Raw genomic sequence first — 21,241 nt, forward strand, 5'->3', positions numbered from 1 at the left:
GTCGACAACTTCTTCTCAAAAAACTCATCTTTATAGAGGCATTCTATTTTTAAGTCTCGGAGGGAGAGTCCATTCTTGGGATGTACGTGGAACAACTTTCAACGAAAGAGCTACGATTCTCTTCTTTGTATTATTTGATACCCGAATATTTCATAAAATAGGATTTAAGAATTTGGTGATCGTTTTATCTTTACCGACGTTTTCCAAAATATCAATATCTGCCCTTCCATGTGATGTTAGAAAAGTAACTATATTTAAACTCACTGAGTAATTTTATTTTTCCTTTATTTGTAATAATATGCACTTCCAACTAACATATACTCTATCTTTTCACTATTCACCTCCGGTCTCCGTGTATGATAATCCTCAATAAAGCTTTCTTATCACGTATCCTACAGCTTAATCATCCTCAATTTGGTCATCTGCAAATAAAAGCATGAGTATTCTCATCATCTCCAACCTGGGCTCCCATCTTAACAATTTTTTGACCGGTTTCTAAGAACAATTAAAATCGTTATTCAAAATAATTCAGTAAATATCACCTGCGTTACTAAACAATAAAATTTATTACGGTATGAATTTTTTCGAAACTGATCTCGTCTTTGAATTTGTTACTAAGGGAGTGAATTAAAAAAAAAATATAAAAACACACCGTTTTGCTAACCGACTTGAAAAAAATATCAAAATATTATAAATAGTTTGGTTAAAGGATGTTTGAAATTCTTCTTGCTTAAATTATTTTTTCCTTTAAATCTTTTACTAAAAAGATTCTTGAGTTAATAAATTCAAAAAAATGTTTCTCAGAGGGTCATTAGAGCACCTTTCTAAGATTACAAAATTATTTTTATAAAATTTTTTAATTTTTTGAGTTCCTAAATTTTATTCCATTTATTATCCCTTTTTGTTATAAAAAACGAGAAAATACATTTCAGAAAACATTCTTTACGTAAACATGGTCGGGGTGTGAGAGGAGGAGGAGGTTCCCAAAAGAAGTTATCTCTGATGATATGCAATGAATCACTTCCCACAAAAGATGCTTCTGGATCGCCTTAACATAACCGATATCATTGCTATATATCCTAATCTATAAAATAAAACACAACCTCTAAATTAAAAAAAACCAAAAAAAAAAAACGGAAGACGTAAAAAAAACAGGAACCCATTCAACAAAAAAATCTACTCAGAATAAGAAAAAAAATTGATAAAATAAAAAACCAATAGCAAAAGACAAAATGGAAATAAATAAAATAAAATAACAATTTTAACAAAAAAAAATGTAGTAAATAAAGGAGGTTTAATTAATGGTTATATAAGGGGTAAAGAGTATTTTTTTTTTACAGAACATTTTTATTTTAACGCTTAATTACGAGAATAGTATCTTACATTTTTAAGGTTGTTAAAATTAATTTAATGTTGTTAGAATTAGGATTGTTATTATTGCGACTGTAGTTGTGTTGTTATTTTTCATGTTGTTTTATTGTTTTTTTTTGTGTTATTGATTAATGGTCCTTAACACAAAAATCCCTTTAAAGGAGTTATAGTTTTTTATAACCTTTTTCATTTTTTATTAAATTGTTATTCTAGTTGTTTTTTTTTAATTAATAGAATATTAAGATACAGTTAAAAAATTAGAAAATAAAATATATATAAGCATATTTATATACAGTTTGAAAAAATGAATACTCTGTAATTTTTTTTATAATTTTAAGTAGGTTTAAATTTTGTACCAAAATTTAACAGGCAAATTAAGTTCAGAAGTAAGTGAGGGTAAATTAAGGAAATTTAGAAAATTTGATGTGAAGGTTTACCTGTAGTGAAGGAGGATTGCTTCATTACTGTTTTCTATCGACTTGATGCTATTCAAATTTAAACTAGTATTAAAAAGGAATTTTCTTCCAAAAAATCAAAAAACTGTTTTCAAAAGGACAGAGAGAAAAAATGTAAGATACATCTAGATATTAAGCTACGTGAAAATAAAGATACTCTGTAAACAACTTTAAATCGTTTCTGCTTTTTTTTATCTAATCGGAAAACACTCTGAAAGAAATAATTGCTTAATCAAATAATATGTCAAGAGATAACCTAGAGACACGAAATTATGGGAATATTTTCTTTGTACAATAAATTATTTAAATTACTACATTAAAATATATATATCTTTACTTTTCTAAATTAAATAAAGTACTAAATTATTTTATTCTGAAACATTTTTTAACTTACCAGGCAAATATCCATTACTGCTGCTGGAATTACCATTTCTGTAAAATTTTTTAAGTAATATTAATTTAATTAATAAAATATTACGATACAGTTAAAAGGTTAGAAAATAAAATAAACATATTTAATATATAATATGAAAAAAATGAATGTTCGAGAACAGAACATAAAGGTATGCTGAGATATGTAAGAATGAAGTTTGGAGTATATCATCTTTCTTTCCATTACGTCAAACTGCTTTTATTGGATCAGATAAAAAATTAAGATAGTGTAATATATTAATTAATATGTTTATTGCAATTTACCATTCTTTCTCACTTTTCTTCAGTGAACTTAAAAAAATTGCTTTTTCTACGTCCAAGAAAAATAACCTTTAATAAAATTATATTTCCCAGAGAAATATGATAAACCTCTTCATTTAAATCTCTGAAACCGGTTGTTTTTTGGAAAATTACCGAAGAGGTGAGTTTCTGTAATATCGTTTAACCTGTCAGGCAATTTAGCAATAAGATAAAACTATAAGAAAACCTACTGTAACGTTATAAAAATTTATAACGTACTGTTACGAAAATTTATAATAATAACGAAACAGATGTTCTCTTTTGACGTGAAACGTCTTTAAAATCATATCGAAACATACGAGTACGAGAACAGAAATTTGTAGCGTGACGAAAAGGTTTATATCGTCCTACATTAATATCTATTTATATTATATTATTGCCTAACTATTAGTCTCAGAGACGTAAATGCTGTGTCATTTAATAACTTACACGGTCAGGTAACCGATACGATTTTGAGTTTGCGTCACTGGTGAGCGTGGTGGAGAGGAGAGGGGCACAGCGCAGATCGGCCAAACTGGCGCTCTCGCTCATTTTCATTCAAAGTAGCTCACGACGTAGACGTGATAGCGCGGTAATTCGAGTGTTTGTATTTCGAGTTTGTCGAGATAGATAGATTTAAGTAATAGTAAGTGTATTTTGGACAATATTTATGTATAAAAAATTCAAGTAAATATGTAATCAAGTATAAAAATTCAATACGTCAGCCTCAGTCCGTGCAAAAGCCAGTCGGAAATATTAATTACTTATATCGTTGGAAAGGGGAGGTTATGGGCCACGGACAGGTACCCCAATGTCCGGTTTCGGGAGCGTCGCAAAGCTGGCACGGCGCGCTCAGTGAACGACAACAACGACGCGAGCTACCTCTACTGCAGCTTATTATGTCTTATGTCTCTTCTCATATCAAAAATACAAAAATTGTTGAACAAAATTGTCGTCGAATATTAGTCGAAATAAATATCATGTACCGATTAGCGGTTGTTTTATGTTAAAATTAAATTTAATGCGCAGTCAATGTCTCGTTTTTATTTCATTCCAATACACGAAAATTGACTCGCTGGCAAACAGACCGACCAATTTATCTGTAGAGTTGGCCAAATAAAGGAACTAAAATTTTCAATTTTGTTAATACCTGGTCGTACAACAGGACAATGTCTTTTTGAGTTTTTTATGACGCAAATAAAAACTATAATTTAGATTGGACAAAATATATTGCAGTATGCAGGGACAGTGCAAAGGCGATAACAGGAAATAACAGTGGATTTCTGAAAAAATTAAAAGATCATCTTGTACCGTGGGCGAAATGGGTGCACAGCTTCCTTCACAGACATGCTCTTGCTACAAAAAAAATATGTCGGAAAATCTCAAACAAATTCTTTGTAAAGCTATAAAAACGGTTAATTTTATTAACCGTTTTTATTAAGAAAAAATCTCTTCTTTTCCATACAGAGATCAGATTGTTATCGCGGGGAGAAGTATTAACCCAGTTATTGGAATTGGGAGAAGAAATTAAATTAATAATATTTTTCCAGGATAAATAAACGCTCTTCTCAATATTTTTACAGATTGGGTATATGTTGCTCTTGGCTTACGTAGCTGATGTATTTTCGCATTTAAACGACTTAAATGTGAATTTACGAGGGCGTGATAAAAGTATTTTATTAATGACAGACAAAGTTCATGATTTTATTAAGAAGCTTGATATCTGGGTTATTTACTTTCAAAGCAAACATTTTAATATGTCTCCATTCACTTCTGATTATATTGAGAAAAATTTGGATGACAGAGGCACTATTATTCACCACAGTTTGCATAGAATGAAGATGCATTTGTGTGAGCTAAAAACTCAATTGGCGCAGTATTTCCTGAAAGATAAAAATGATTTCTCGAAGAGACGGGTACTGAATCCATTTAGTGAAAACGTTGTTGCAGCTGCTAAATTACCAGTTGAGATTCACGACCAGCTCATCGAAATGTCTGCCGACAAAACATTACAACTACAATTCACATCCGAATTTACGTTTGGCTTGCTCTTGGAAGTGAAAATGAAAATTTAGTTACAGAAGCATTGAATATAATAATCCCTTTCGCCATGTCTTACCTCTATGAAAAGTTTATTTTTCAATGGTTGCGCTAAAAAGTAAATATAGGAATTGTCTTTTATCACTTGAAAACAATTTGGTTTTGTGCGTTTCTAACATAGATCCACGTTTGGAGAAACTTTTAAATGAAAAACAAACGCGATCATCTCATTAATTTATTTTCTTTACATGAGTACTTATAAATGTAAGTAAATGCTTACAATAAATTTTTTTTTTTTCACATAAAATGATTTCGTTATTATTTACGTGTGAAGTTGTAGGCTAATTTCTGACCCCTCTCCCTTTCATATCACCGCGAACCCCAGGTTGAGAAACGCAGGTCTATAACATCACCGGGCCGCATAATTACTGATAAACATAATTTTTGTTTCCTAACATGCAATACATGATTTTAATCTTTTTTTATATTGAAAACGAATATGAACTCAAAATATTTCCTATCCAACATTTTTTTTTTAAATTAAAATTTTAATTAAAGGATTTTTTAAATTTTTAAACGTATAGTTAGTTTTAAGCTCCTACATTGTATTTTGTTAGCTCATTTTTTATTGTTTTTTTCTTTGTTAACATAATTTGTAAGCAATAAATAAACAATACTAGACAAAAAATTAAATCATATCATAGTCACATATTATGTATCTAATACGTTTCTAATACTGAAGAGTGAGCCTTCAGGACAAGATTAATCATGTTTGTGCGGGTCAAAATATGTAGCTGAAAGCACAGCTGTACTGCTGTTTGAATTAAGCACTGGAATTAGGAACGAATTAATTTTGTTCAGTCTTATTGCTGTCTTAAGTTTGTTAACAGTGCAGTGTCATAATGCCTCGAAATTGTGTAAATGATGTGGATACTTTTTGTTATATATGTGGTGAGTTTACTGTAAAATCAAATAGAAAAAACATTATACCTTTAATTAAAAAAGCTTATCATTTGTACTTTCAGTGTAAAATTGATGATCAGGATAAGACGTGGGCCCCTCATATAGTATGCACTAATTTTTTTGTATATTTAAGAGGATGGCTGAAAGGTGCACTGAAGGCTTTGCCATTTGGTGTACCTATGGTTTGGCGTGAACCAAAGGATCATGTAAACGATTGTTACTTTTATTTAACAAGTGTGTCTGGAATTTATAAAAATTCTAAACATATTGTAAAATATCCTTCATTACAATCTGCAATCAGGCCTGTACCTCACAGTAAAATTATTTCAGTTCCTGAGCCACCTGTGAATGCATGTTTCGAAAGCTGCGATGAAGAATCAAGCAGTACTGAAAAAGACAACAATGATTTTGATTTTGAATTATCTTCCAATAAGTCACATCTTATATCACATGGTGAATTAAATGACTTGGCTAGGGTTTTAAATTTATCAGAAAATCAAGCTGAACTGTTAGGATCAAGACTGCAAGGTTGGAATTTACTTCAAAAAAATACAAAACTTTCGGGCTTTGAAGCCGACAAAAAGAACTTTCTCAGTACTTTAGTGATGAAAATAATTTGGTTTATTGCACAAATATTGATGAGCTTATGTTGCACTTAGGACAAGTTCATAAACCTGAGGACTGACTTCTTTTGATAGATTCGTCCAAGCATAGTTTAAAAGTGGTTCTACTACACAATGGTAAAATTTATCTTTCAGTACCAATGGCTTATGGCATTAATTTGAAAGAGACATACGATGTGACGTTCTTGAAAAAATAAATTAAAGAGTTTCTATAAATAAAGACGTTCTTGAAAAAATAAATTATAAAAAACATAGCTGGAACATATGTGGTGATTTGAAAGTTATAGCTGTTTTGTTAGGCATGCAGTTAGGCTATAGTGTTTTCTTTGCAAATGGGACAGCCGAGTTAGGGATAAACATTTCGTTACTCAAGAGTGGAAGAAACGAGACAACTAACTCCAAATGGGAAAAATATTATCCATGAGCCCTTAGTTGAAACAAAAAAATATTTTTATCCCCTCTCCATATCAAACTAAGACTAATGAAAAATTTTGTAAAAACAATGAGATAGTCCCAGATTTTTGTACATCAGGCAGAAGTTTCTGATTGTAAGTAAAGGAGAAATTAAAGAAGGAATATTTGTTAGTCCTCAAATAAGATAGTTGGTCAAAGATGATGTATTTAACTTAATGTTAAATAATGTACAAAGTGCAGCTTGGGCTTCATTTAAAGTTGTTTGCAAATATTTTCTCGGCAAGCAAAAATCCGACAATTACCACGATAATGTTAATCAGCTTCTTACTTCATACAGAACTATGGGATATAACGTCTTTGAGAATACCTTTCCTCCACTCACGTTTGAATTTTTTCCCGGACAACCTCGGAGACGTAAGTGACGAACACGTTGAACGTTTCCACCAAGACATTTCGCTGATGGAAAGCCACTGCAAAGGAAAATGGAATACTAACATGTTAGCCGATTACTGTTGGACATTAATTCGGGATTTATTCGGGATATGCCCGAGGCTATTTACAAAATAAAAGGATCAACGAAATAATTCTAACGCAGGTATGGCCATGCAAAATTATAAATTTTACAGATTTTAACTATATTTTCCCTTAATTTTTTTGAAGCATAATCGTCCTATCTCCTTGACGTGCGCTATGGAAAAAATATTCGAAAAAATGATTAATAATAGACTCGTTTGGGTTCTGGAAAAAGAAAACCTGATATCACCATATTAAGCAGGTTTTCGTCAATACCATTCTACCACTGATCAAATGATCTCTAACTTAGAGAACGTTATATATAACAGCTTTATTACAAGGAAACATTGTGTCGAAGTCTTCTTTGATCTTCAGAAGGCTTTCGATATGACCTGGCGTCATGGAATAATGCTCCAGATACATGAATGGGGCATTCGTGGCAAACTGCCAATCTTATTGAGCAACTATATGAATGACCGTACTTTCCAAGTACGTGTCAACAGCGAATATTCATCTATAAAAATCTTGGAAAATGGCATACCACAAGGTTCGCCGTTGAGCGGTACCTTGTTTATGATCGCCATTAATAAATTGATATTAGCCATTCCAGTAGAAATCAGCAAAAGCGTCTATGTTGATGATTTGGCAATTGTGTATGCCAGCAACAAGACTGCTATGGTGAAATACAAATTGCAACGAGCGATCAACGCTCTAAATGAAGTTGCGAGGAATAATGGATTCCAATTTTCACCAGAAAAAACGTGCTGTGTACATTTCTGTAGGAAGAGAATTCCTCCTCAAAGTCCTACGTTGACAATCGGCAATGATCCAATACAATAAAAAGACAACGTGAGATTTTTAGGACTAGTATTGGATAAATCCCTTACATGGGGATTACACGTACAGGACTTGAGTGTTAGATGAAAAAAGCCCTAAACATTATCAAATGTTTAGCGAATATTAATTGGGGCTCAGATAAAGAGATATTGTTGAGACTGTATAAGGCATTGGTTCTATCGAAACTAGACTACGGATGTATTGTATATTCATCCACTAGGAAGTCGCATTTAAGAAAGTTAGACGTAATTCATAATAGCGGAATTAGATGTGCGATAGGCTCTTTCCGCACAAGTCCGGCGACAAGTCTAATGTCCGAAGCCGGAATAATATCACTACATTATAGAAGAGAGATCCTTTTGTTAAGATATGCAGCAAACGTATGGGCTTTTCCTGCCCATATAAATAATAAACTTTTCATGAATCATCCAATGGCTGCAGTATATGAACGTCGTGCTACCTATTCCAGACCAGCCGGAATTAGGTCCCACGAATTAAGAAGAAAATACGAAGTTGCTATTTCAGATACAATAGCAATTTCCACAAGAGAAAGACCGCCATGGCTTTTGCCAGCGGTAAATACAACGTTGGATCTCTCTCAGGGAGAAATAAAAAAGAAGCCAGCAGTGATCATCCAACAGGAATCTTTGGCAACCGTCAGTAGTTACGAAGAACATATTAGAATTTATACTGACGGTTCTAAAACCGAACATGGTGTTGGATGCTCTATATATGTAAATGGAGAAGCCCATTGTTGGAAACGGCCAGATATGGCCAGTGTTTATACGGCAGAACTTACTGCCATTCAGCAAGCTCTTCGCTTCACAGAACATTATTGCGAAGAGAGAGTGCTAATTTGTTCCGATTCTCTAATTGCACTTGTTGCAATTCGGAACAAAAACATTAAGGATGTCCTAATTTCAAACATCCTGTCTATTTTATACGTTTTAAATCAACGAGGACAGCGATGCGTATTTGTATGGACTCCAGGGCATGCTGGTATTACAGGTAATGAGAGCGCAGAGGAAGCTGCCAGAAAGGCAACAGTCTGCGATGATTTGGATGCATTTCCTATAAGAGTGGCAGATTTTAAAAACTAACTAACGTAGTTAAAAACAAGTGGAATACTGAATGGAGGAGTTTAAATACAAAATTAAACTCAGTTAAAACGTCTCCATATAAATGGAAAAGCGACGTGAAGTTGACTCGCCGAGAACAAGTAGCTGTGACCAGACTTAGAATCGGTCACACGCGATTGACAAATTCATATTTGTTAACCGGCGAAGAGAGACCAATGTGCGGTGTTTGTAATAAAACACTGACAGTCAAGCATCTAATAGAAGAGTGTACCGTATATGAGGACCTCAGAAAGAGGTTCCGTCTTAGAAATGATATTACTGCTGATCTGGATAATGGAAATGAAGAAAAGATAGTTGCATTTTTACACGCCAGTGGACTTCTTAGAAGTCTGTAAAAGTGAAAAATTTAAAGCTGTGATAAAGAGTCTCTAAGAGGTAGTTTCATTAATTTATATATGGGAGTCTCGAAGCGTGGCACGTATAGTGACGGGAGGTAGCCCTCTTGCCTAGGCCACCCTGGCTCGTCTGCATTCAAGAGCAGTGAGTCGGGGTGAGTCCGATGATGGCATGGGGGACCCTCAAGGGTGGACTGAGGGCGCGAGGCTATGGGTAAGTGCAATGGATGCCTGTAGCCTGTTTATAAGGAGTCAACTGCCACGGCATCCTGGCGTGACTAATATACTGCTTCACGCGGTTCTTGTAGCCCCGAGGATGCTAAATTAACAACTAAACGAGACGGGTATAAGAAAATAAATGGAATGGTATGGTATTGTTTTTATAGTTTTTTTACTTTTATCTTCTTTGAGGATTTTATCTCAAATTTTAATATCGAGGCCCTTTACACTCCGTACGTGTTGTGTTTGTCCTTGTCTTTTGTGTCTTAATGTTTTTATGTAGTTTGTGCTTTTAAAAAAATTGTAAGGGCCCTTTACACCCTTACATATGACGATGCTGATGGTGATACTAATTTCTTTCTAAGTACGTGACGAAGGCTAATGACCTCAGTAGTCGATGCCCGTAAAAATTTAAGAAAAAAAAATATATATATAATTATTATTACAATATATAATATTATAAGTAATATATACTTATTATTACCCTAATAATGTAAAATCATTAAGGCATGCAAAATTATACATTTTACAAATTTTAACTATATTTTCCCTTAATTTTTTTTGAAGCGTAACTTATTTAAAACTAAGAGTGATAGAAAAATTGTATTTACAGATATGTAATGTACGCAAAAAAGCAATTCAAGAAATGGTATCGCAGTTGCAGAAACATTACATTTTTTTTTTGTTCATCAGTGTTATTTCTATTCCTTTTATTAGTGGAAACCTGCAGGGTACAACAAAACATTATTGTGAATCGTACCTGTTCCTTTCTTCATTAGTTAAGTATTAAATAAAGGAAAAATCATGTTAATTTCTGAATAACATTACATGGTTGTTGCAGTTTTGTAAATTAATTTATTTAGATGTAAAGTATCAAAAAAAAGTCTACATTTTTGGAATCTAGAATAACATTATTGTTTGTTGTATGTACGTTTCCCTAATTTATTGTATATACTAATTCCAAAATCAGTAATTCCATAACCTGATTACAGAAATATGCGATTAATATATGTTAAAGTGTGGTTTTATCTTTATTTTTGTCACATTTCAAGTATTTCAACGATGGTTAGTTATAAAAATTTGTCACCTGTTCCCAGTTATCCAGTCGAAATCATAGTAATAAAATATAACAATATATAATATTAATAATAATAACAACCAATTTAAAATAGAAATAACGTAAAACCATATGACCGTTCGTAAATTTAAACTATTTATCCCGAAAATGTAAAATGTGATGTTATGGTTTTGTACGTTTGTTTATACGCGGAACAAAAGTACACATAAAATACATTCAATATGCACTGTAAGCAATGACTACAAATAGCTAGATATGTATACACACAAAATTAATTCTCTTAAGAACAGGAGATTTCATGTATAAGTACAGATTTGTTGTACGTACAGTTTTTGATATAGACGTGACAAAATAAAACATTCACTTTATAACAAATTTGTCGAGAAGCTTAGTGATCTATGAGTCCATATTTAATTTATTATTTTTGTTTAAATTGTATGTTTTAGTTATTCTGACAATCTGGCTTTTATTTCTAATATTAAATTATAATGGTTTCTTTATGGACCGCATTAAAAAAAAATAATTAAAAAAAAATAATACAGTGCGTTAGGAAAGTTGCTATGGACTGAAATTATGGATGTGTAATGACGAAACCTTTTTAATTATTACTTTGTATTTTTATTTCATTATTTTTTAGAAACGGATATTACAATAACTGGAATAGTTTATAAAAAATATTGAAAATGATCTCCTCCAACAACAATACAACACTGCTCACGTTTCAATTTGTTTTCAAATACTTAAACCAGCCGTACGTATGCCGTTATTACGGTTTTAGTTTGTCAATCGTGTGGCGTCTGTTGCAATACACTACTTCTTTCGCTGTCTCCCATAAAAGGTAATCTGGGGGAGTCAGATCGGACGATCGTCAGGCCACAAACCTCTCGAAATTATTCGATCACCAAAGACATTTCGTAAAAAGTCATTGACTTGTTAGCTGTTCCGCTGTGGCGTCATCTTTTTGGTACAAACCGTGATTGATTTCCATTTCTGTTAAAAAACTAGTGAAATTTGTTTAAACAGCACAATAACGATCCTATTAACTGCGTTTTAAAAAAAGATTGGACCCACAATGAGGTTTTACTCACACCGACCCAGATTCCAATTTTCGCTTCATACAAAGATTGTACCACAGTCGTGTATTTTGTGAATTAATATACCTTCCCAGATGAAACCACACTTCATCTGTAAAAAACTTAATGTCGAGGATACCTGCGGAATTTTGGTCGATAAAACGTTTAAACCATTCACAATAATTTATTCTTTTGACGTGATCTGTAGGTTTCAATTGTTGAACACACAATAATTTCTAGGAGAAAATGTTCAGTTTTTTAAAAAGTTTTATGTGCGGTAGCAAGTTCGATATATTGCTGCTTTGCTAATCTACGCATTGATTTTGATTGAATTTCGGCCACAGCATCTGAAATATCAAGCGACGTTTGTTCGTTTAGTTAAGATAGACTTCCACTTCGATCAATGTTTTCAACAGAGCCTGTTGCCCGAAATGTTTCGATAAGAGTTCAAAGTGCATTGTGGTAAGGAGCAGAAGTATTTGGAAATTTTTCAGAAAACTTGTGCTTCATTAAATCAGTATACTTGTCACCTTCACGAAAGACGTGTTCAACATAGAAAAAAATGCGTTTCTCTACCGAAAGAACCATCACGTTAATCGCGACTATTTATTCCGATAAATGAAACAAAGCGAAACGAAATTAAATGAAGCACGTTCAAACAGAACTCAACAACTGACGTCTTGGTTTATTATTGTGCAACGCCCAACGAACCCACAGGGCAACTAACCTAACTACAAAGAATAGAATGCACCACATAATTCTAAAGCGTACTGCACAGCGACTTTCTGAACACTCTATATTTTTCAATTCATTAGTTATTCCAAATAAAAGTTAAACAATGTAACTGTTGAACATTTTTGTGTAAATTATAACTTGCTTTACTTCATCAAGTATCTTCTCATTACGTTCATAAAGTTTTTAAGACTGCTAGAACGATTCAACTTGTTCGGGTATTTTTAAATTAGTATTTTTATTTTTCGGGTATTAATTATTATTAACAAGTTGATTTCGATATCAAACAAGTTATACCTATTTTAAAAATTTCTCCAAATACCTGTCGTCGTGACTTACCTGTAATATTTTTTTTGAGACAATCTCTAAACCTAAAATCATTTCTTATTATTAAGTTTACAGCAAAAGAGATGGCCGTATGAGGTACCGTAATGGGGATGCTTCCTAAAAAATAAATGAATTATTCTCTTGCTACCGGTATTTTCGGAATTTATTTACAGATTATATATTACCACGTAAAAAAAAAAAGATTGTTCTTAACCAAATTACAGTTTTTTATTAATTAATAAATAACAATAATAATATCATATGAAACATCATATGGTATTTAATATTTACTGCCATTTTACCGTCTTACAGTCCCCTAAGGTAAGGTTTACAGTCCCTTTTATGACTGAGGCTGTGATTAAATTGTAATAAAATTATGAATTTTTTCAAACGAAATCTAAAATATTGGTTAGAAGATATGACTACGTTAAAAAATTCGAAGAGGAATGTCTGTTGAAAGGACCTGATCGATGACGTTTTAATTTATTCTTTTGACAAAACCGACGTATTTACTGACGAGTTAAGTAAACGAATACAGTGGATTTATGCTATGTTCAAGAACTTGGATAGTACAGATTAAGACAACTCAATAAAACTATCGTTTATCCATTAAAGTTTAGAATAAATCTACCGGGTACAATTTTTATACCGTATTTAGAGTGTAAAAAGACTTGTCTGAAAGGCAATTTTAAAAGACTTTGAAAATTAAACTTGTCGGGTACAGTGGTTTGATTTTGTTCTTCTCTGCGCTATGTTACGGAGCAAAAGGAAGAAAAAACGTTTTTTTCCTAACTTGTTTCTCTTTTCATCCTCTTTTCGCATTTATGAATGTCAGTCACATTTCTGATCCGATTTTAACAATTACAAAGCTGTAGCAAGTTTCTTAAATTTGATTAAATCAATAACTAACTTACTTTATTATCCTTGTAAAATTATAACTACTTACATGTCGCTGTATATCAAGCTATGTGTATTGCTGAATGCGTTTGATCGATCTCTTTTCATTAATTGATTCTAAAAACAAAATGAATTTGTACTTAGTAAAATATATCAATAACATATTTCTGCATAAAATATTATTCTACATATTTTTTAATACTTCTCTATAACGCGTTGTATCTGTAAAGTATGATTTTGTAACATAATCACAGGCTTCTACGTAATATTAAAACATCAAGAGTAGCGTTACTAATAATGATAGTAACAATTATGAAATACAAATTCCTAACTATTTTCTTGTTAATTTACGCGTCTTTAATTTCATCAGGAAAATTCTTTAACCAAAGTTTTTTATTACGTTTTAGTACTGTCGGAGAAGAAAGAATAAAAATATTCTAAAAATTTACCTTAAGCCATATTGTTAGATTGTATTCGTATGAAGTTATAAAAAATAAATTGGTTTTACACAATTTGACTGTTAGCAATTAATTCTACAGAGAGGATGTATAATTTTAGAAGATCAGTGATTATGTTGTGAGTAGATTTTATGAAAAATTAGAGTTCAAAAATTACTTTAAACAGAAAATCTTCGTTTAAAGATAACTTATTTTTCCGTTAGTCGGTTTCAGTACGGTGACCGCTTAAAAACAATTGTTATTTTGGCTTTCGGTAGAGATAGGATATTCTTTATGTGCAAAACACTATTGTAGTAAGTGATTTCAAACGGGAAAAACGGTAGTGAAAGAAAAAATTTTCTACTAAATGCACAGGAACCTCCGCTGATTGTTAGGAAAGAGTACAGTCGCCTCACATAAGCTTGAAGTACAGTGCTGGTACTATGCTTGGCAAACAACTGTTTCGCTACAAAATAATATTAGGCGACTGTATTCTCAAACAAAAAATTGAGGTTACAAACAGTTTTATGGAAATTCTTATTTTCCTCATAACTGTTTATCCATCCCGTTGTTAATTGAAATTTAAGAATGCCTCCATATTACTTTATCTTTACTTCGAAATATGAAATGGAAATTTTTTAGCGAATAAAAAATATAATGCCTGTCTCAAACCGAATGAATGAATGGAACTCCGAATGAAAGGCCGAAACGTAATTAACCCGACGGATATATAGATGATGGTCCTATTCAAAATGACCTTCGGAAAAATTTTAGAAATTCTTTAACAAAGGTAGAATTTTATTCCTAAATATTCTTAAAAAATAATTTTTCATAAAATTTATTAAAATATATTAACGTTGATGTTGCAATACTGGAAAAGAGGCCACAAGCTGGGCACTTTTTGTGGAAGATTCGCCGTAATTCTAACCGGTTTTCGTTAAGTTAATTGAAATTCAAGTATAATGCAAATAAGAACACGGTTTAGTACGGTGTAAAACTAACTTTTTTTCACGAAGATATTCCTAACATATCCCTGTGAAAAAATGCCTTTTCTTTAGTGACAACTAATTCAGTGTTTTCTATAGCGCTATCATTTGGAAGAAATCAAGGGGAAAATGTAACAGTTGGAAAATTTGTAGTTAACAATACTAGAAACAATTTTATAAATAACAGATTCTGTTATCGGTGAAATTTGAATTTTTTATAGACAGTACGTCGACAATCTTATTTTGCTATGTTTGTATATCAGGTAGTTAAAAATGATTTTTGTAATTACGTTTTGTAGCCTAGGGTGGATAATTTTGCATTATTGTAATATTTATTCAAGACAATGTTATTCTTACTGGACGACCAAGATTCTTCCATCTGGCGTGTTCAGGTATCTGGGTATGTGGCTGGATTCAAGAAGATCGTTTCAGGTACACATCCAGAGGACGACGCAGAAAGCGGAGAGAGCAGTTAAAGCTCTCTCCAGGATTATGGCTAACATGTATGGGGCAAGTTATGAGAAGAGAAGGTTTCATGAGCACGTAGTACACAGCGTCATGCTCTACGCAGTCCCTGTTTGGACGGAGTGGCGTTGCGGCGCGCATGCTCCATGTTGCAGAGCGTACAGAGGCGTCTGGCATTGAGAGTTTGTCGAGGATATCGGACTATCTCCACGGATGCTGTGTTGGTGATATCGGCTATCCCACCGATTGACCTTCTCGCTCGCTAGCGGGAAGAGAAAGGTGGTGGAAAGGAGCAGGCAAAGGAACTACTGATGAACAAGTGGCAGGCCAGATGGAAGGAATCTAAGAACGGCGGTTGCTCCTTACGATTAAACCTTAGGTGGAGGACCTATGGTGAGGTGGGTCGAACTAACCCAGTTCCTTAAGGGACATGGGTGTTTCCGCTCGTACCTGAAGAGGTTCAGACGGACGGAGTCAGGTCTATGCGTCTACTGTGGACAGGTTGACTCCGTTGAACATACCGCTTCAACTGCCACCACTGGGAGCAATCGCGGGCAGAATGTTATCAGACTCTGGGACATCTAGATCCTGATAACTTTATGGGCTGCATGCTAAGGTCTAAGAGGAGCTGGGCTGTGGTAAAGTGCATGGTCACAGATATCATCAAGGGTATGCTGGCGGATGGTAGTGGGTGACGACCAGTCTCCGCGATTGGGCAGCAGAGGCCCACCAGGGTCTTCGCCTAATGGAATTTCTCGTACAGTAAATTAAATTGTGTTAATCTATTCGTAATGAAATTTTTTGGGGTATTTTAAAATTGAGTAGCTAACTGAATAACTAAAAAAAGAATCGAAAGTGAGATTGTAACGGCATTCAAAAGTCAAGAGGTACAGTCAAACTGTTCCAAAGTTAGTTATTTCTTAATAAAATATTTTTTTTTTTTATTTTTACATTTAAAAACCTGCAGCAAAACCTATAACTCGAACTGAATTATCAAATTCTGTTAAACTCCCACAAACAATAAAAATGGCTATTTTTTTGTAACAAAACCAGCTAACTCCTTGTTGGCGGCGGTAAACTTTATAATTTTGTTAAACAAAAAAAGTTAACATGTAAACTTCTTCCTTATTAGGGATGGATTGTTAAACCTGATCATATTGAGTATAAAAAAAATATTTCATGCTATTATCAATGTGTGTTAAGTATTAACTTCCACTCCTCATCAGTAAGAAAAAGTGATAGTATCGACGTATTTAAGGGTAGAAAATCGTAAAAATTGGAAGGAAAATATTTAAAAAAAGAAAATCTAAGTAAATATTACTCTTCATAAGCGTAGTTTTCCTTATATAAAGACTAATTCATTCGTTATCTTACACTGATAACTGTGATGATGATAAATGGGGTTACATTAATTATGACTTCATCATCTTTTGTAAAATTCCTCAACAGCTTATTATTAAAACAGTTAAGAATAGAATTTACAGTTTGGTACATTAAAAAGTGTCGTCAAAATAGTTATTGAAAGTGATACATAAAAATAAAAGAGTAAAGATATTGGTATCGGTAAACTAAATAAACGTACGTTATTAAAATAAACAACAGGCATACAGTACTTACTGGACTCGTCAGACTGCAAATATTTGATGAATGATGTGTTTCAGCGTTAGAATTCTTCTTCTTTAATTTTGATGGATGTGCCCAAACTATGTTGAATTTGTAATCTTTTATTTCAGCATCTAAATTAAAATATTCAGAAAATTAGTACATTATTTTAATTTATAATTTATATATTTCAGCAGATCATATTTACCATTTAAAGTCTACTTAATACGTGTTCATTTGTTTTTGTTTTATAACACGGAAGTATTAACTTTTGTTTTATAAGTTTTATAAACTAATGATTACTTGTTCACTGAACTTCTTTAGTTATACACTATTACACAGTATAATCTTCTACTCCCTCGGTGTTTATTTTTTATTTAATATAACATTAAAAAAAATCCTATTTACAATAATATAAATATTCGTACATTTACATGCACCTTAATTACATATAAAAAAAAGAAAAATTAATATTCACTTTTCCGTTCTACTACAGCAGCAGCATGGTTACAAAGGGAAAGTAAAGCGATCGACTAAAACTTTGGGTATCAGGGTTTTTGCAAATGTTGACGTTTCAAGAACCCCTTAGTCCGAAAAACAGAAAAACAAAATTATAAAAAATTCCTGAAGATGTACGTGTATATTTATGTACGTGTTAGGCTGTATTTTGATTAATATCTTCGGAGTGGATCAACATAAATTCTTCGAAAATAGCTAAAAATTTTTTTTTTACATTTTTCTTTAGTTTTTTAAGACAATTTTAATAATGAAATGAATTTTCGTAGTTAAAGAGAAGATTGATTCTTGATTAAAATACGGCCACCCTCGAATTTTCATCACTACTATGAAGAAAGTTATTTACTAAGCTTCATACTCATAAAAAAATGTATAAAATACCCATTCTCTTATAATAATATAGAAAATCTATTAAATATCTATTTAATATCTATAGAATAATCTATTAAATATAAAAAAAAACTCTTGCGCATAACTGCGCAAGAAGACCGACTTTTCGTTTCCGATGAACTATTTCGCAGTCAGAAACGCACTGACTTTCAGAGAACAACGCACTACATACGTTCCTATAACAAGTAGACCCTATACACAAGCATCAACTTTCACTCATTCACCACTATGTCTCACTACATAAGCGGTTGTGAAAAATACATCGCTACTCATTCAACCTGGATCAAGCTTAGATTGAGGCTATGTTATCTGTTGTCGACCTTAAACTGAGCGAAACTGAAGAACGATTAAACCAATCTTCATAAAATTTTCTTATGCAAAACTTCAGATACATTACTACAGCATAACTAAATTTCAATGAAATTGACTAGTTTTTAAGATTTTCAAGCCAAAGAATTTTATACATGAATGGTATTTTCGTATTCTTTATACCTCAAAATGTAAAGAAAATCCATTTTCACTTTCAATCTCAACATGCGACCGAAAAAAATACCTCAAATTGAGGTTATGTGGTCTGTTGTCGGCCTTAAATTGAATCATCCTGAAATTTTCACATGCACAACTTGAGATACACTAATATAACATATTTAAATTTCAAAGAAATTGATCCAGTAGTTTTGGAGATTTTTGAGCCACAAATTTTATATATCGGCCTATATATAAAACCCATAATGAAGGGTGTGTTTTATAATTACAAAAAATTGGAAATTTAAAATTTACAAAAATCTATCACCTACGAAGCTTTCAAGTGTAATACTTTAGGTAAATACTAGCAATTAAAATTCTCATTGAATATTAAACGCGTTGTTTTAGCGTTTGAAAATAGTCAATTTTCAAAACTTTTAATGAAAAATACTGCTTTCCTATTTTATTTTTGCGATCTAACTGACATCTACTCGTTTCAGATAAAACTATTAGCAGAGAACGATTGAGTTTGTAAAGTTTTCATGTATTTCAAACTTTCAATTTCATTTGTTTTTTATTTTCTGCGATAAATAAATGTGAAATGAAAACCTTAAATAATTTCTTAGATCTCATCTCTTTCTTTCTAAAAAATTATTTAAATTTATTGGCCCGTAAATTAAGTTAGAAATGAAAAAAAACTAATCATACAAAGTTTATTTTAATTTTAATAAAAATTAAAAGAGAAATTTCTTAAGGGAAGAAATTTGCTTTAAAATAATTTATTTACTTCTTTTTTTTGTAATGATATTTATAAACTTAATTGTTTTAGTTTTTAGTCTTTTAACCATACTAATCTTTCTATTTAAAGAAAAAAATTGTTTTCTATATCGGTTTATTAATCCAGCAAAAAATTGTAAAAGTTAACGAAAATTCATCGATATCTTGGGCTACTCTGTCTAAAACTATTATAAAATGTTAAAATATTCAGATATCATTAATTTGGGTTATTTAAAGAAGAAATTACTAAAAATAATTATCCTCTATCCTTCTGATAAAGCATGATAATTATGAATTTATTAAAACATCCTTTCCGGATAACGTCACTTTTTACAAACAAATAAAATAATTATAATAAATAAAACTTGTAACGTTATTTTTCGGATACAAATAATAATGAAGTTTCTTTTGTATGTGTTGAACGATAAATGTTACTTTTATTTAGTTGCTATTTTCTGGGTGGTGATGATTTTAAAAAAAAAATTAAAAATAATCGATCGGCTAATCACAGATTTCCTCACCAGACCTTTTTATAACAATCTCAAGTTATCATTACCGTTTATTATATAAATATAAGCAAAAGAGACATCAACATACATACAGAATTTTATAAACACAAAGTAGAATTTTTGAGTAAGGTAAACTTAAAATTAAAATATGCAAGGAAAGAGAAGGAAATGTTACAACAGCGGGAAAAGTAAATCAGCGGTTATTTTTTTATTATAAAATAATAGCGTACGGATAAAATAATAGCAGCCGGATGAGGCTGTCCCTTGCGAATATCACAGCGCAGTTGTGCAAATATTCATGGCGCCGGTGCAGGTGGAGCCACCTATCTACTGGCAGACAGCGAGGTTCCTGGTTGCAGACAAAACTTGGTCCTATGCCCTGTACCTCAACACTAAAAGCAAAGGTCCTCTGAGGCACGTCGAGGACCACCCAGCAAATGCGGATGCGCCCGTAGGATACTAGTTTCTCCGCAAGAAGAGGAGTCACGGCCAAAGTGACCAACTGTGTTAATCCGTAGGCCGGCCGCATAAACAGAATTTTCATGAACACTGATTCCCCAATGACCTTACGAAGTTCCTTCTGAACCCATCCCTCGTTGTAAGTACTTCTAAGTCCTTAACTACAACGTACGTCCTCCTGCCACCCCTCCCAGTTAATGCCGCTGTGGTGCTCTCGAACTTCTCCACCATCTCTCTGATGAGTTGTTCTACAACACTGTCAGCACGCACCCGGAGATGCAAGTCTACCCGAAGCCAAGTCCCGGATCCACGGGGCCTAGTGATAAATCGGCACATGCCGCGAGTGATCGGCGCTAGCAGCCACATCAAAATCCACGCGGACTCCACCTCTACACCAAATCAGTAATGTCCTGTACTAATGTAAAGGATTTGTAAATGTCTTCCGGGCAGTCTTTTAAGACCAGCCGCTCAATATCCGCGTCCTCCACCCCATTGTCAACCTCCCGGCGAAGTTCATCAAGTGTCCAGGATACGGGACGCTCCAATCCTCCGTCCGGGGTCTGTGACGCCACATCGGTGATTATTGGTACGTTTGAGTAGCCTTCTCCGTCGTCGTCAGCCGGGTAGAAAGTCCCGACTGTGATTCTAGAGGTACCGCAACCAGAACATCCTCAAATAAGTTCAACATGCGAGCACTGCTGCCCAGTCGGTAAGAGCACTCTTTTATTTCTATTATGGAAGTCGTGTATTGCTTAACCAAAGTGCTCAACTCTTTAACGACACGCAAGAGAAGCATCAGATTATGTTGAAAGCATCTCTTCCGTGACGAAAGCGTTCCTGCGGGTCTTACAGCACCAATTTCCCCTTCTGGTACATCCTCCTTCATATGAGAGACGTCCGTGAAGGAT

The 21,241-nt window shown here is 32.8% G+C and overlaps 1 protein-coding gene across 1 annotated transcript in view; it reads right to left on the reverse strand.

Annotated features, from left to right (window-relative positions):
- Positions 1–418: 418 nt before the first annotated feature.
- The window catches only part of LOC142317902 (APOBEC1 complementation factor-like), a 29,338-nt gene continuing 8,515 nt past the window's right edge, over positions 419–21,241 (reverse strand). The window contains exon 3 of the mRNA XM_075354440.1: positions 419–495. Within this exon, the coding sequence (XP_075210555.1) occupies positions 419–495 (77 nt within the window). The remainder of the gene's footprint in view (positions 496–21,241) is intronic.

This window comes from Lycorma delicatula, chromosome 1, assembly GCF_047948215.1.
Source record: "Lycorma delicatula isolate Av1 chromosome 1, ASM4794821v1, whole genome shotgun sequence".
Taxonomy (NCBI): domain Eukaryota; kingdom Metazoa; phylum Arthropoda; class Insecta; order Hemiptera; family Fulgoridae; genus Lycorma; species Lycorma delicatula.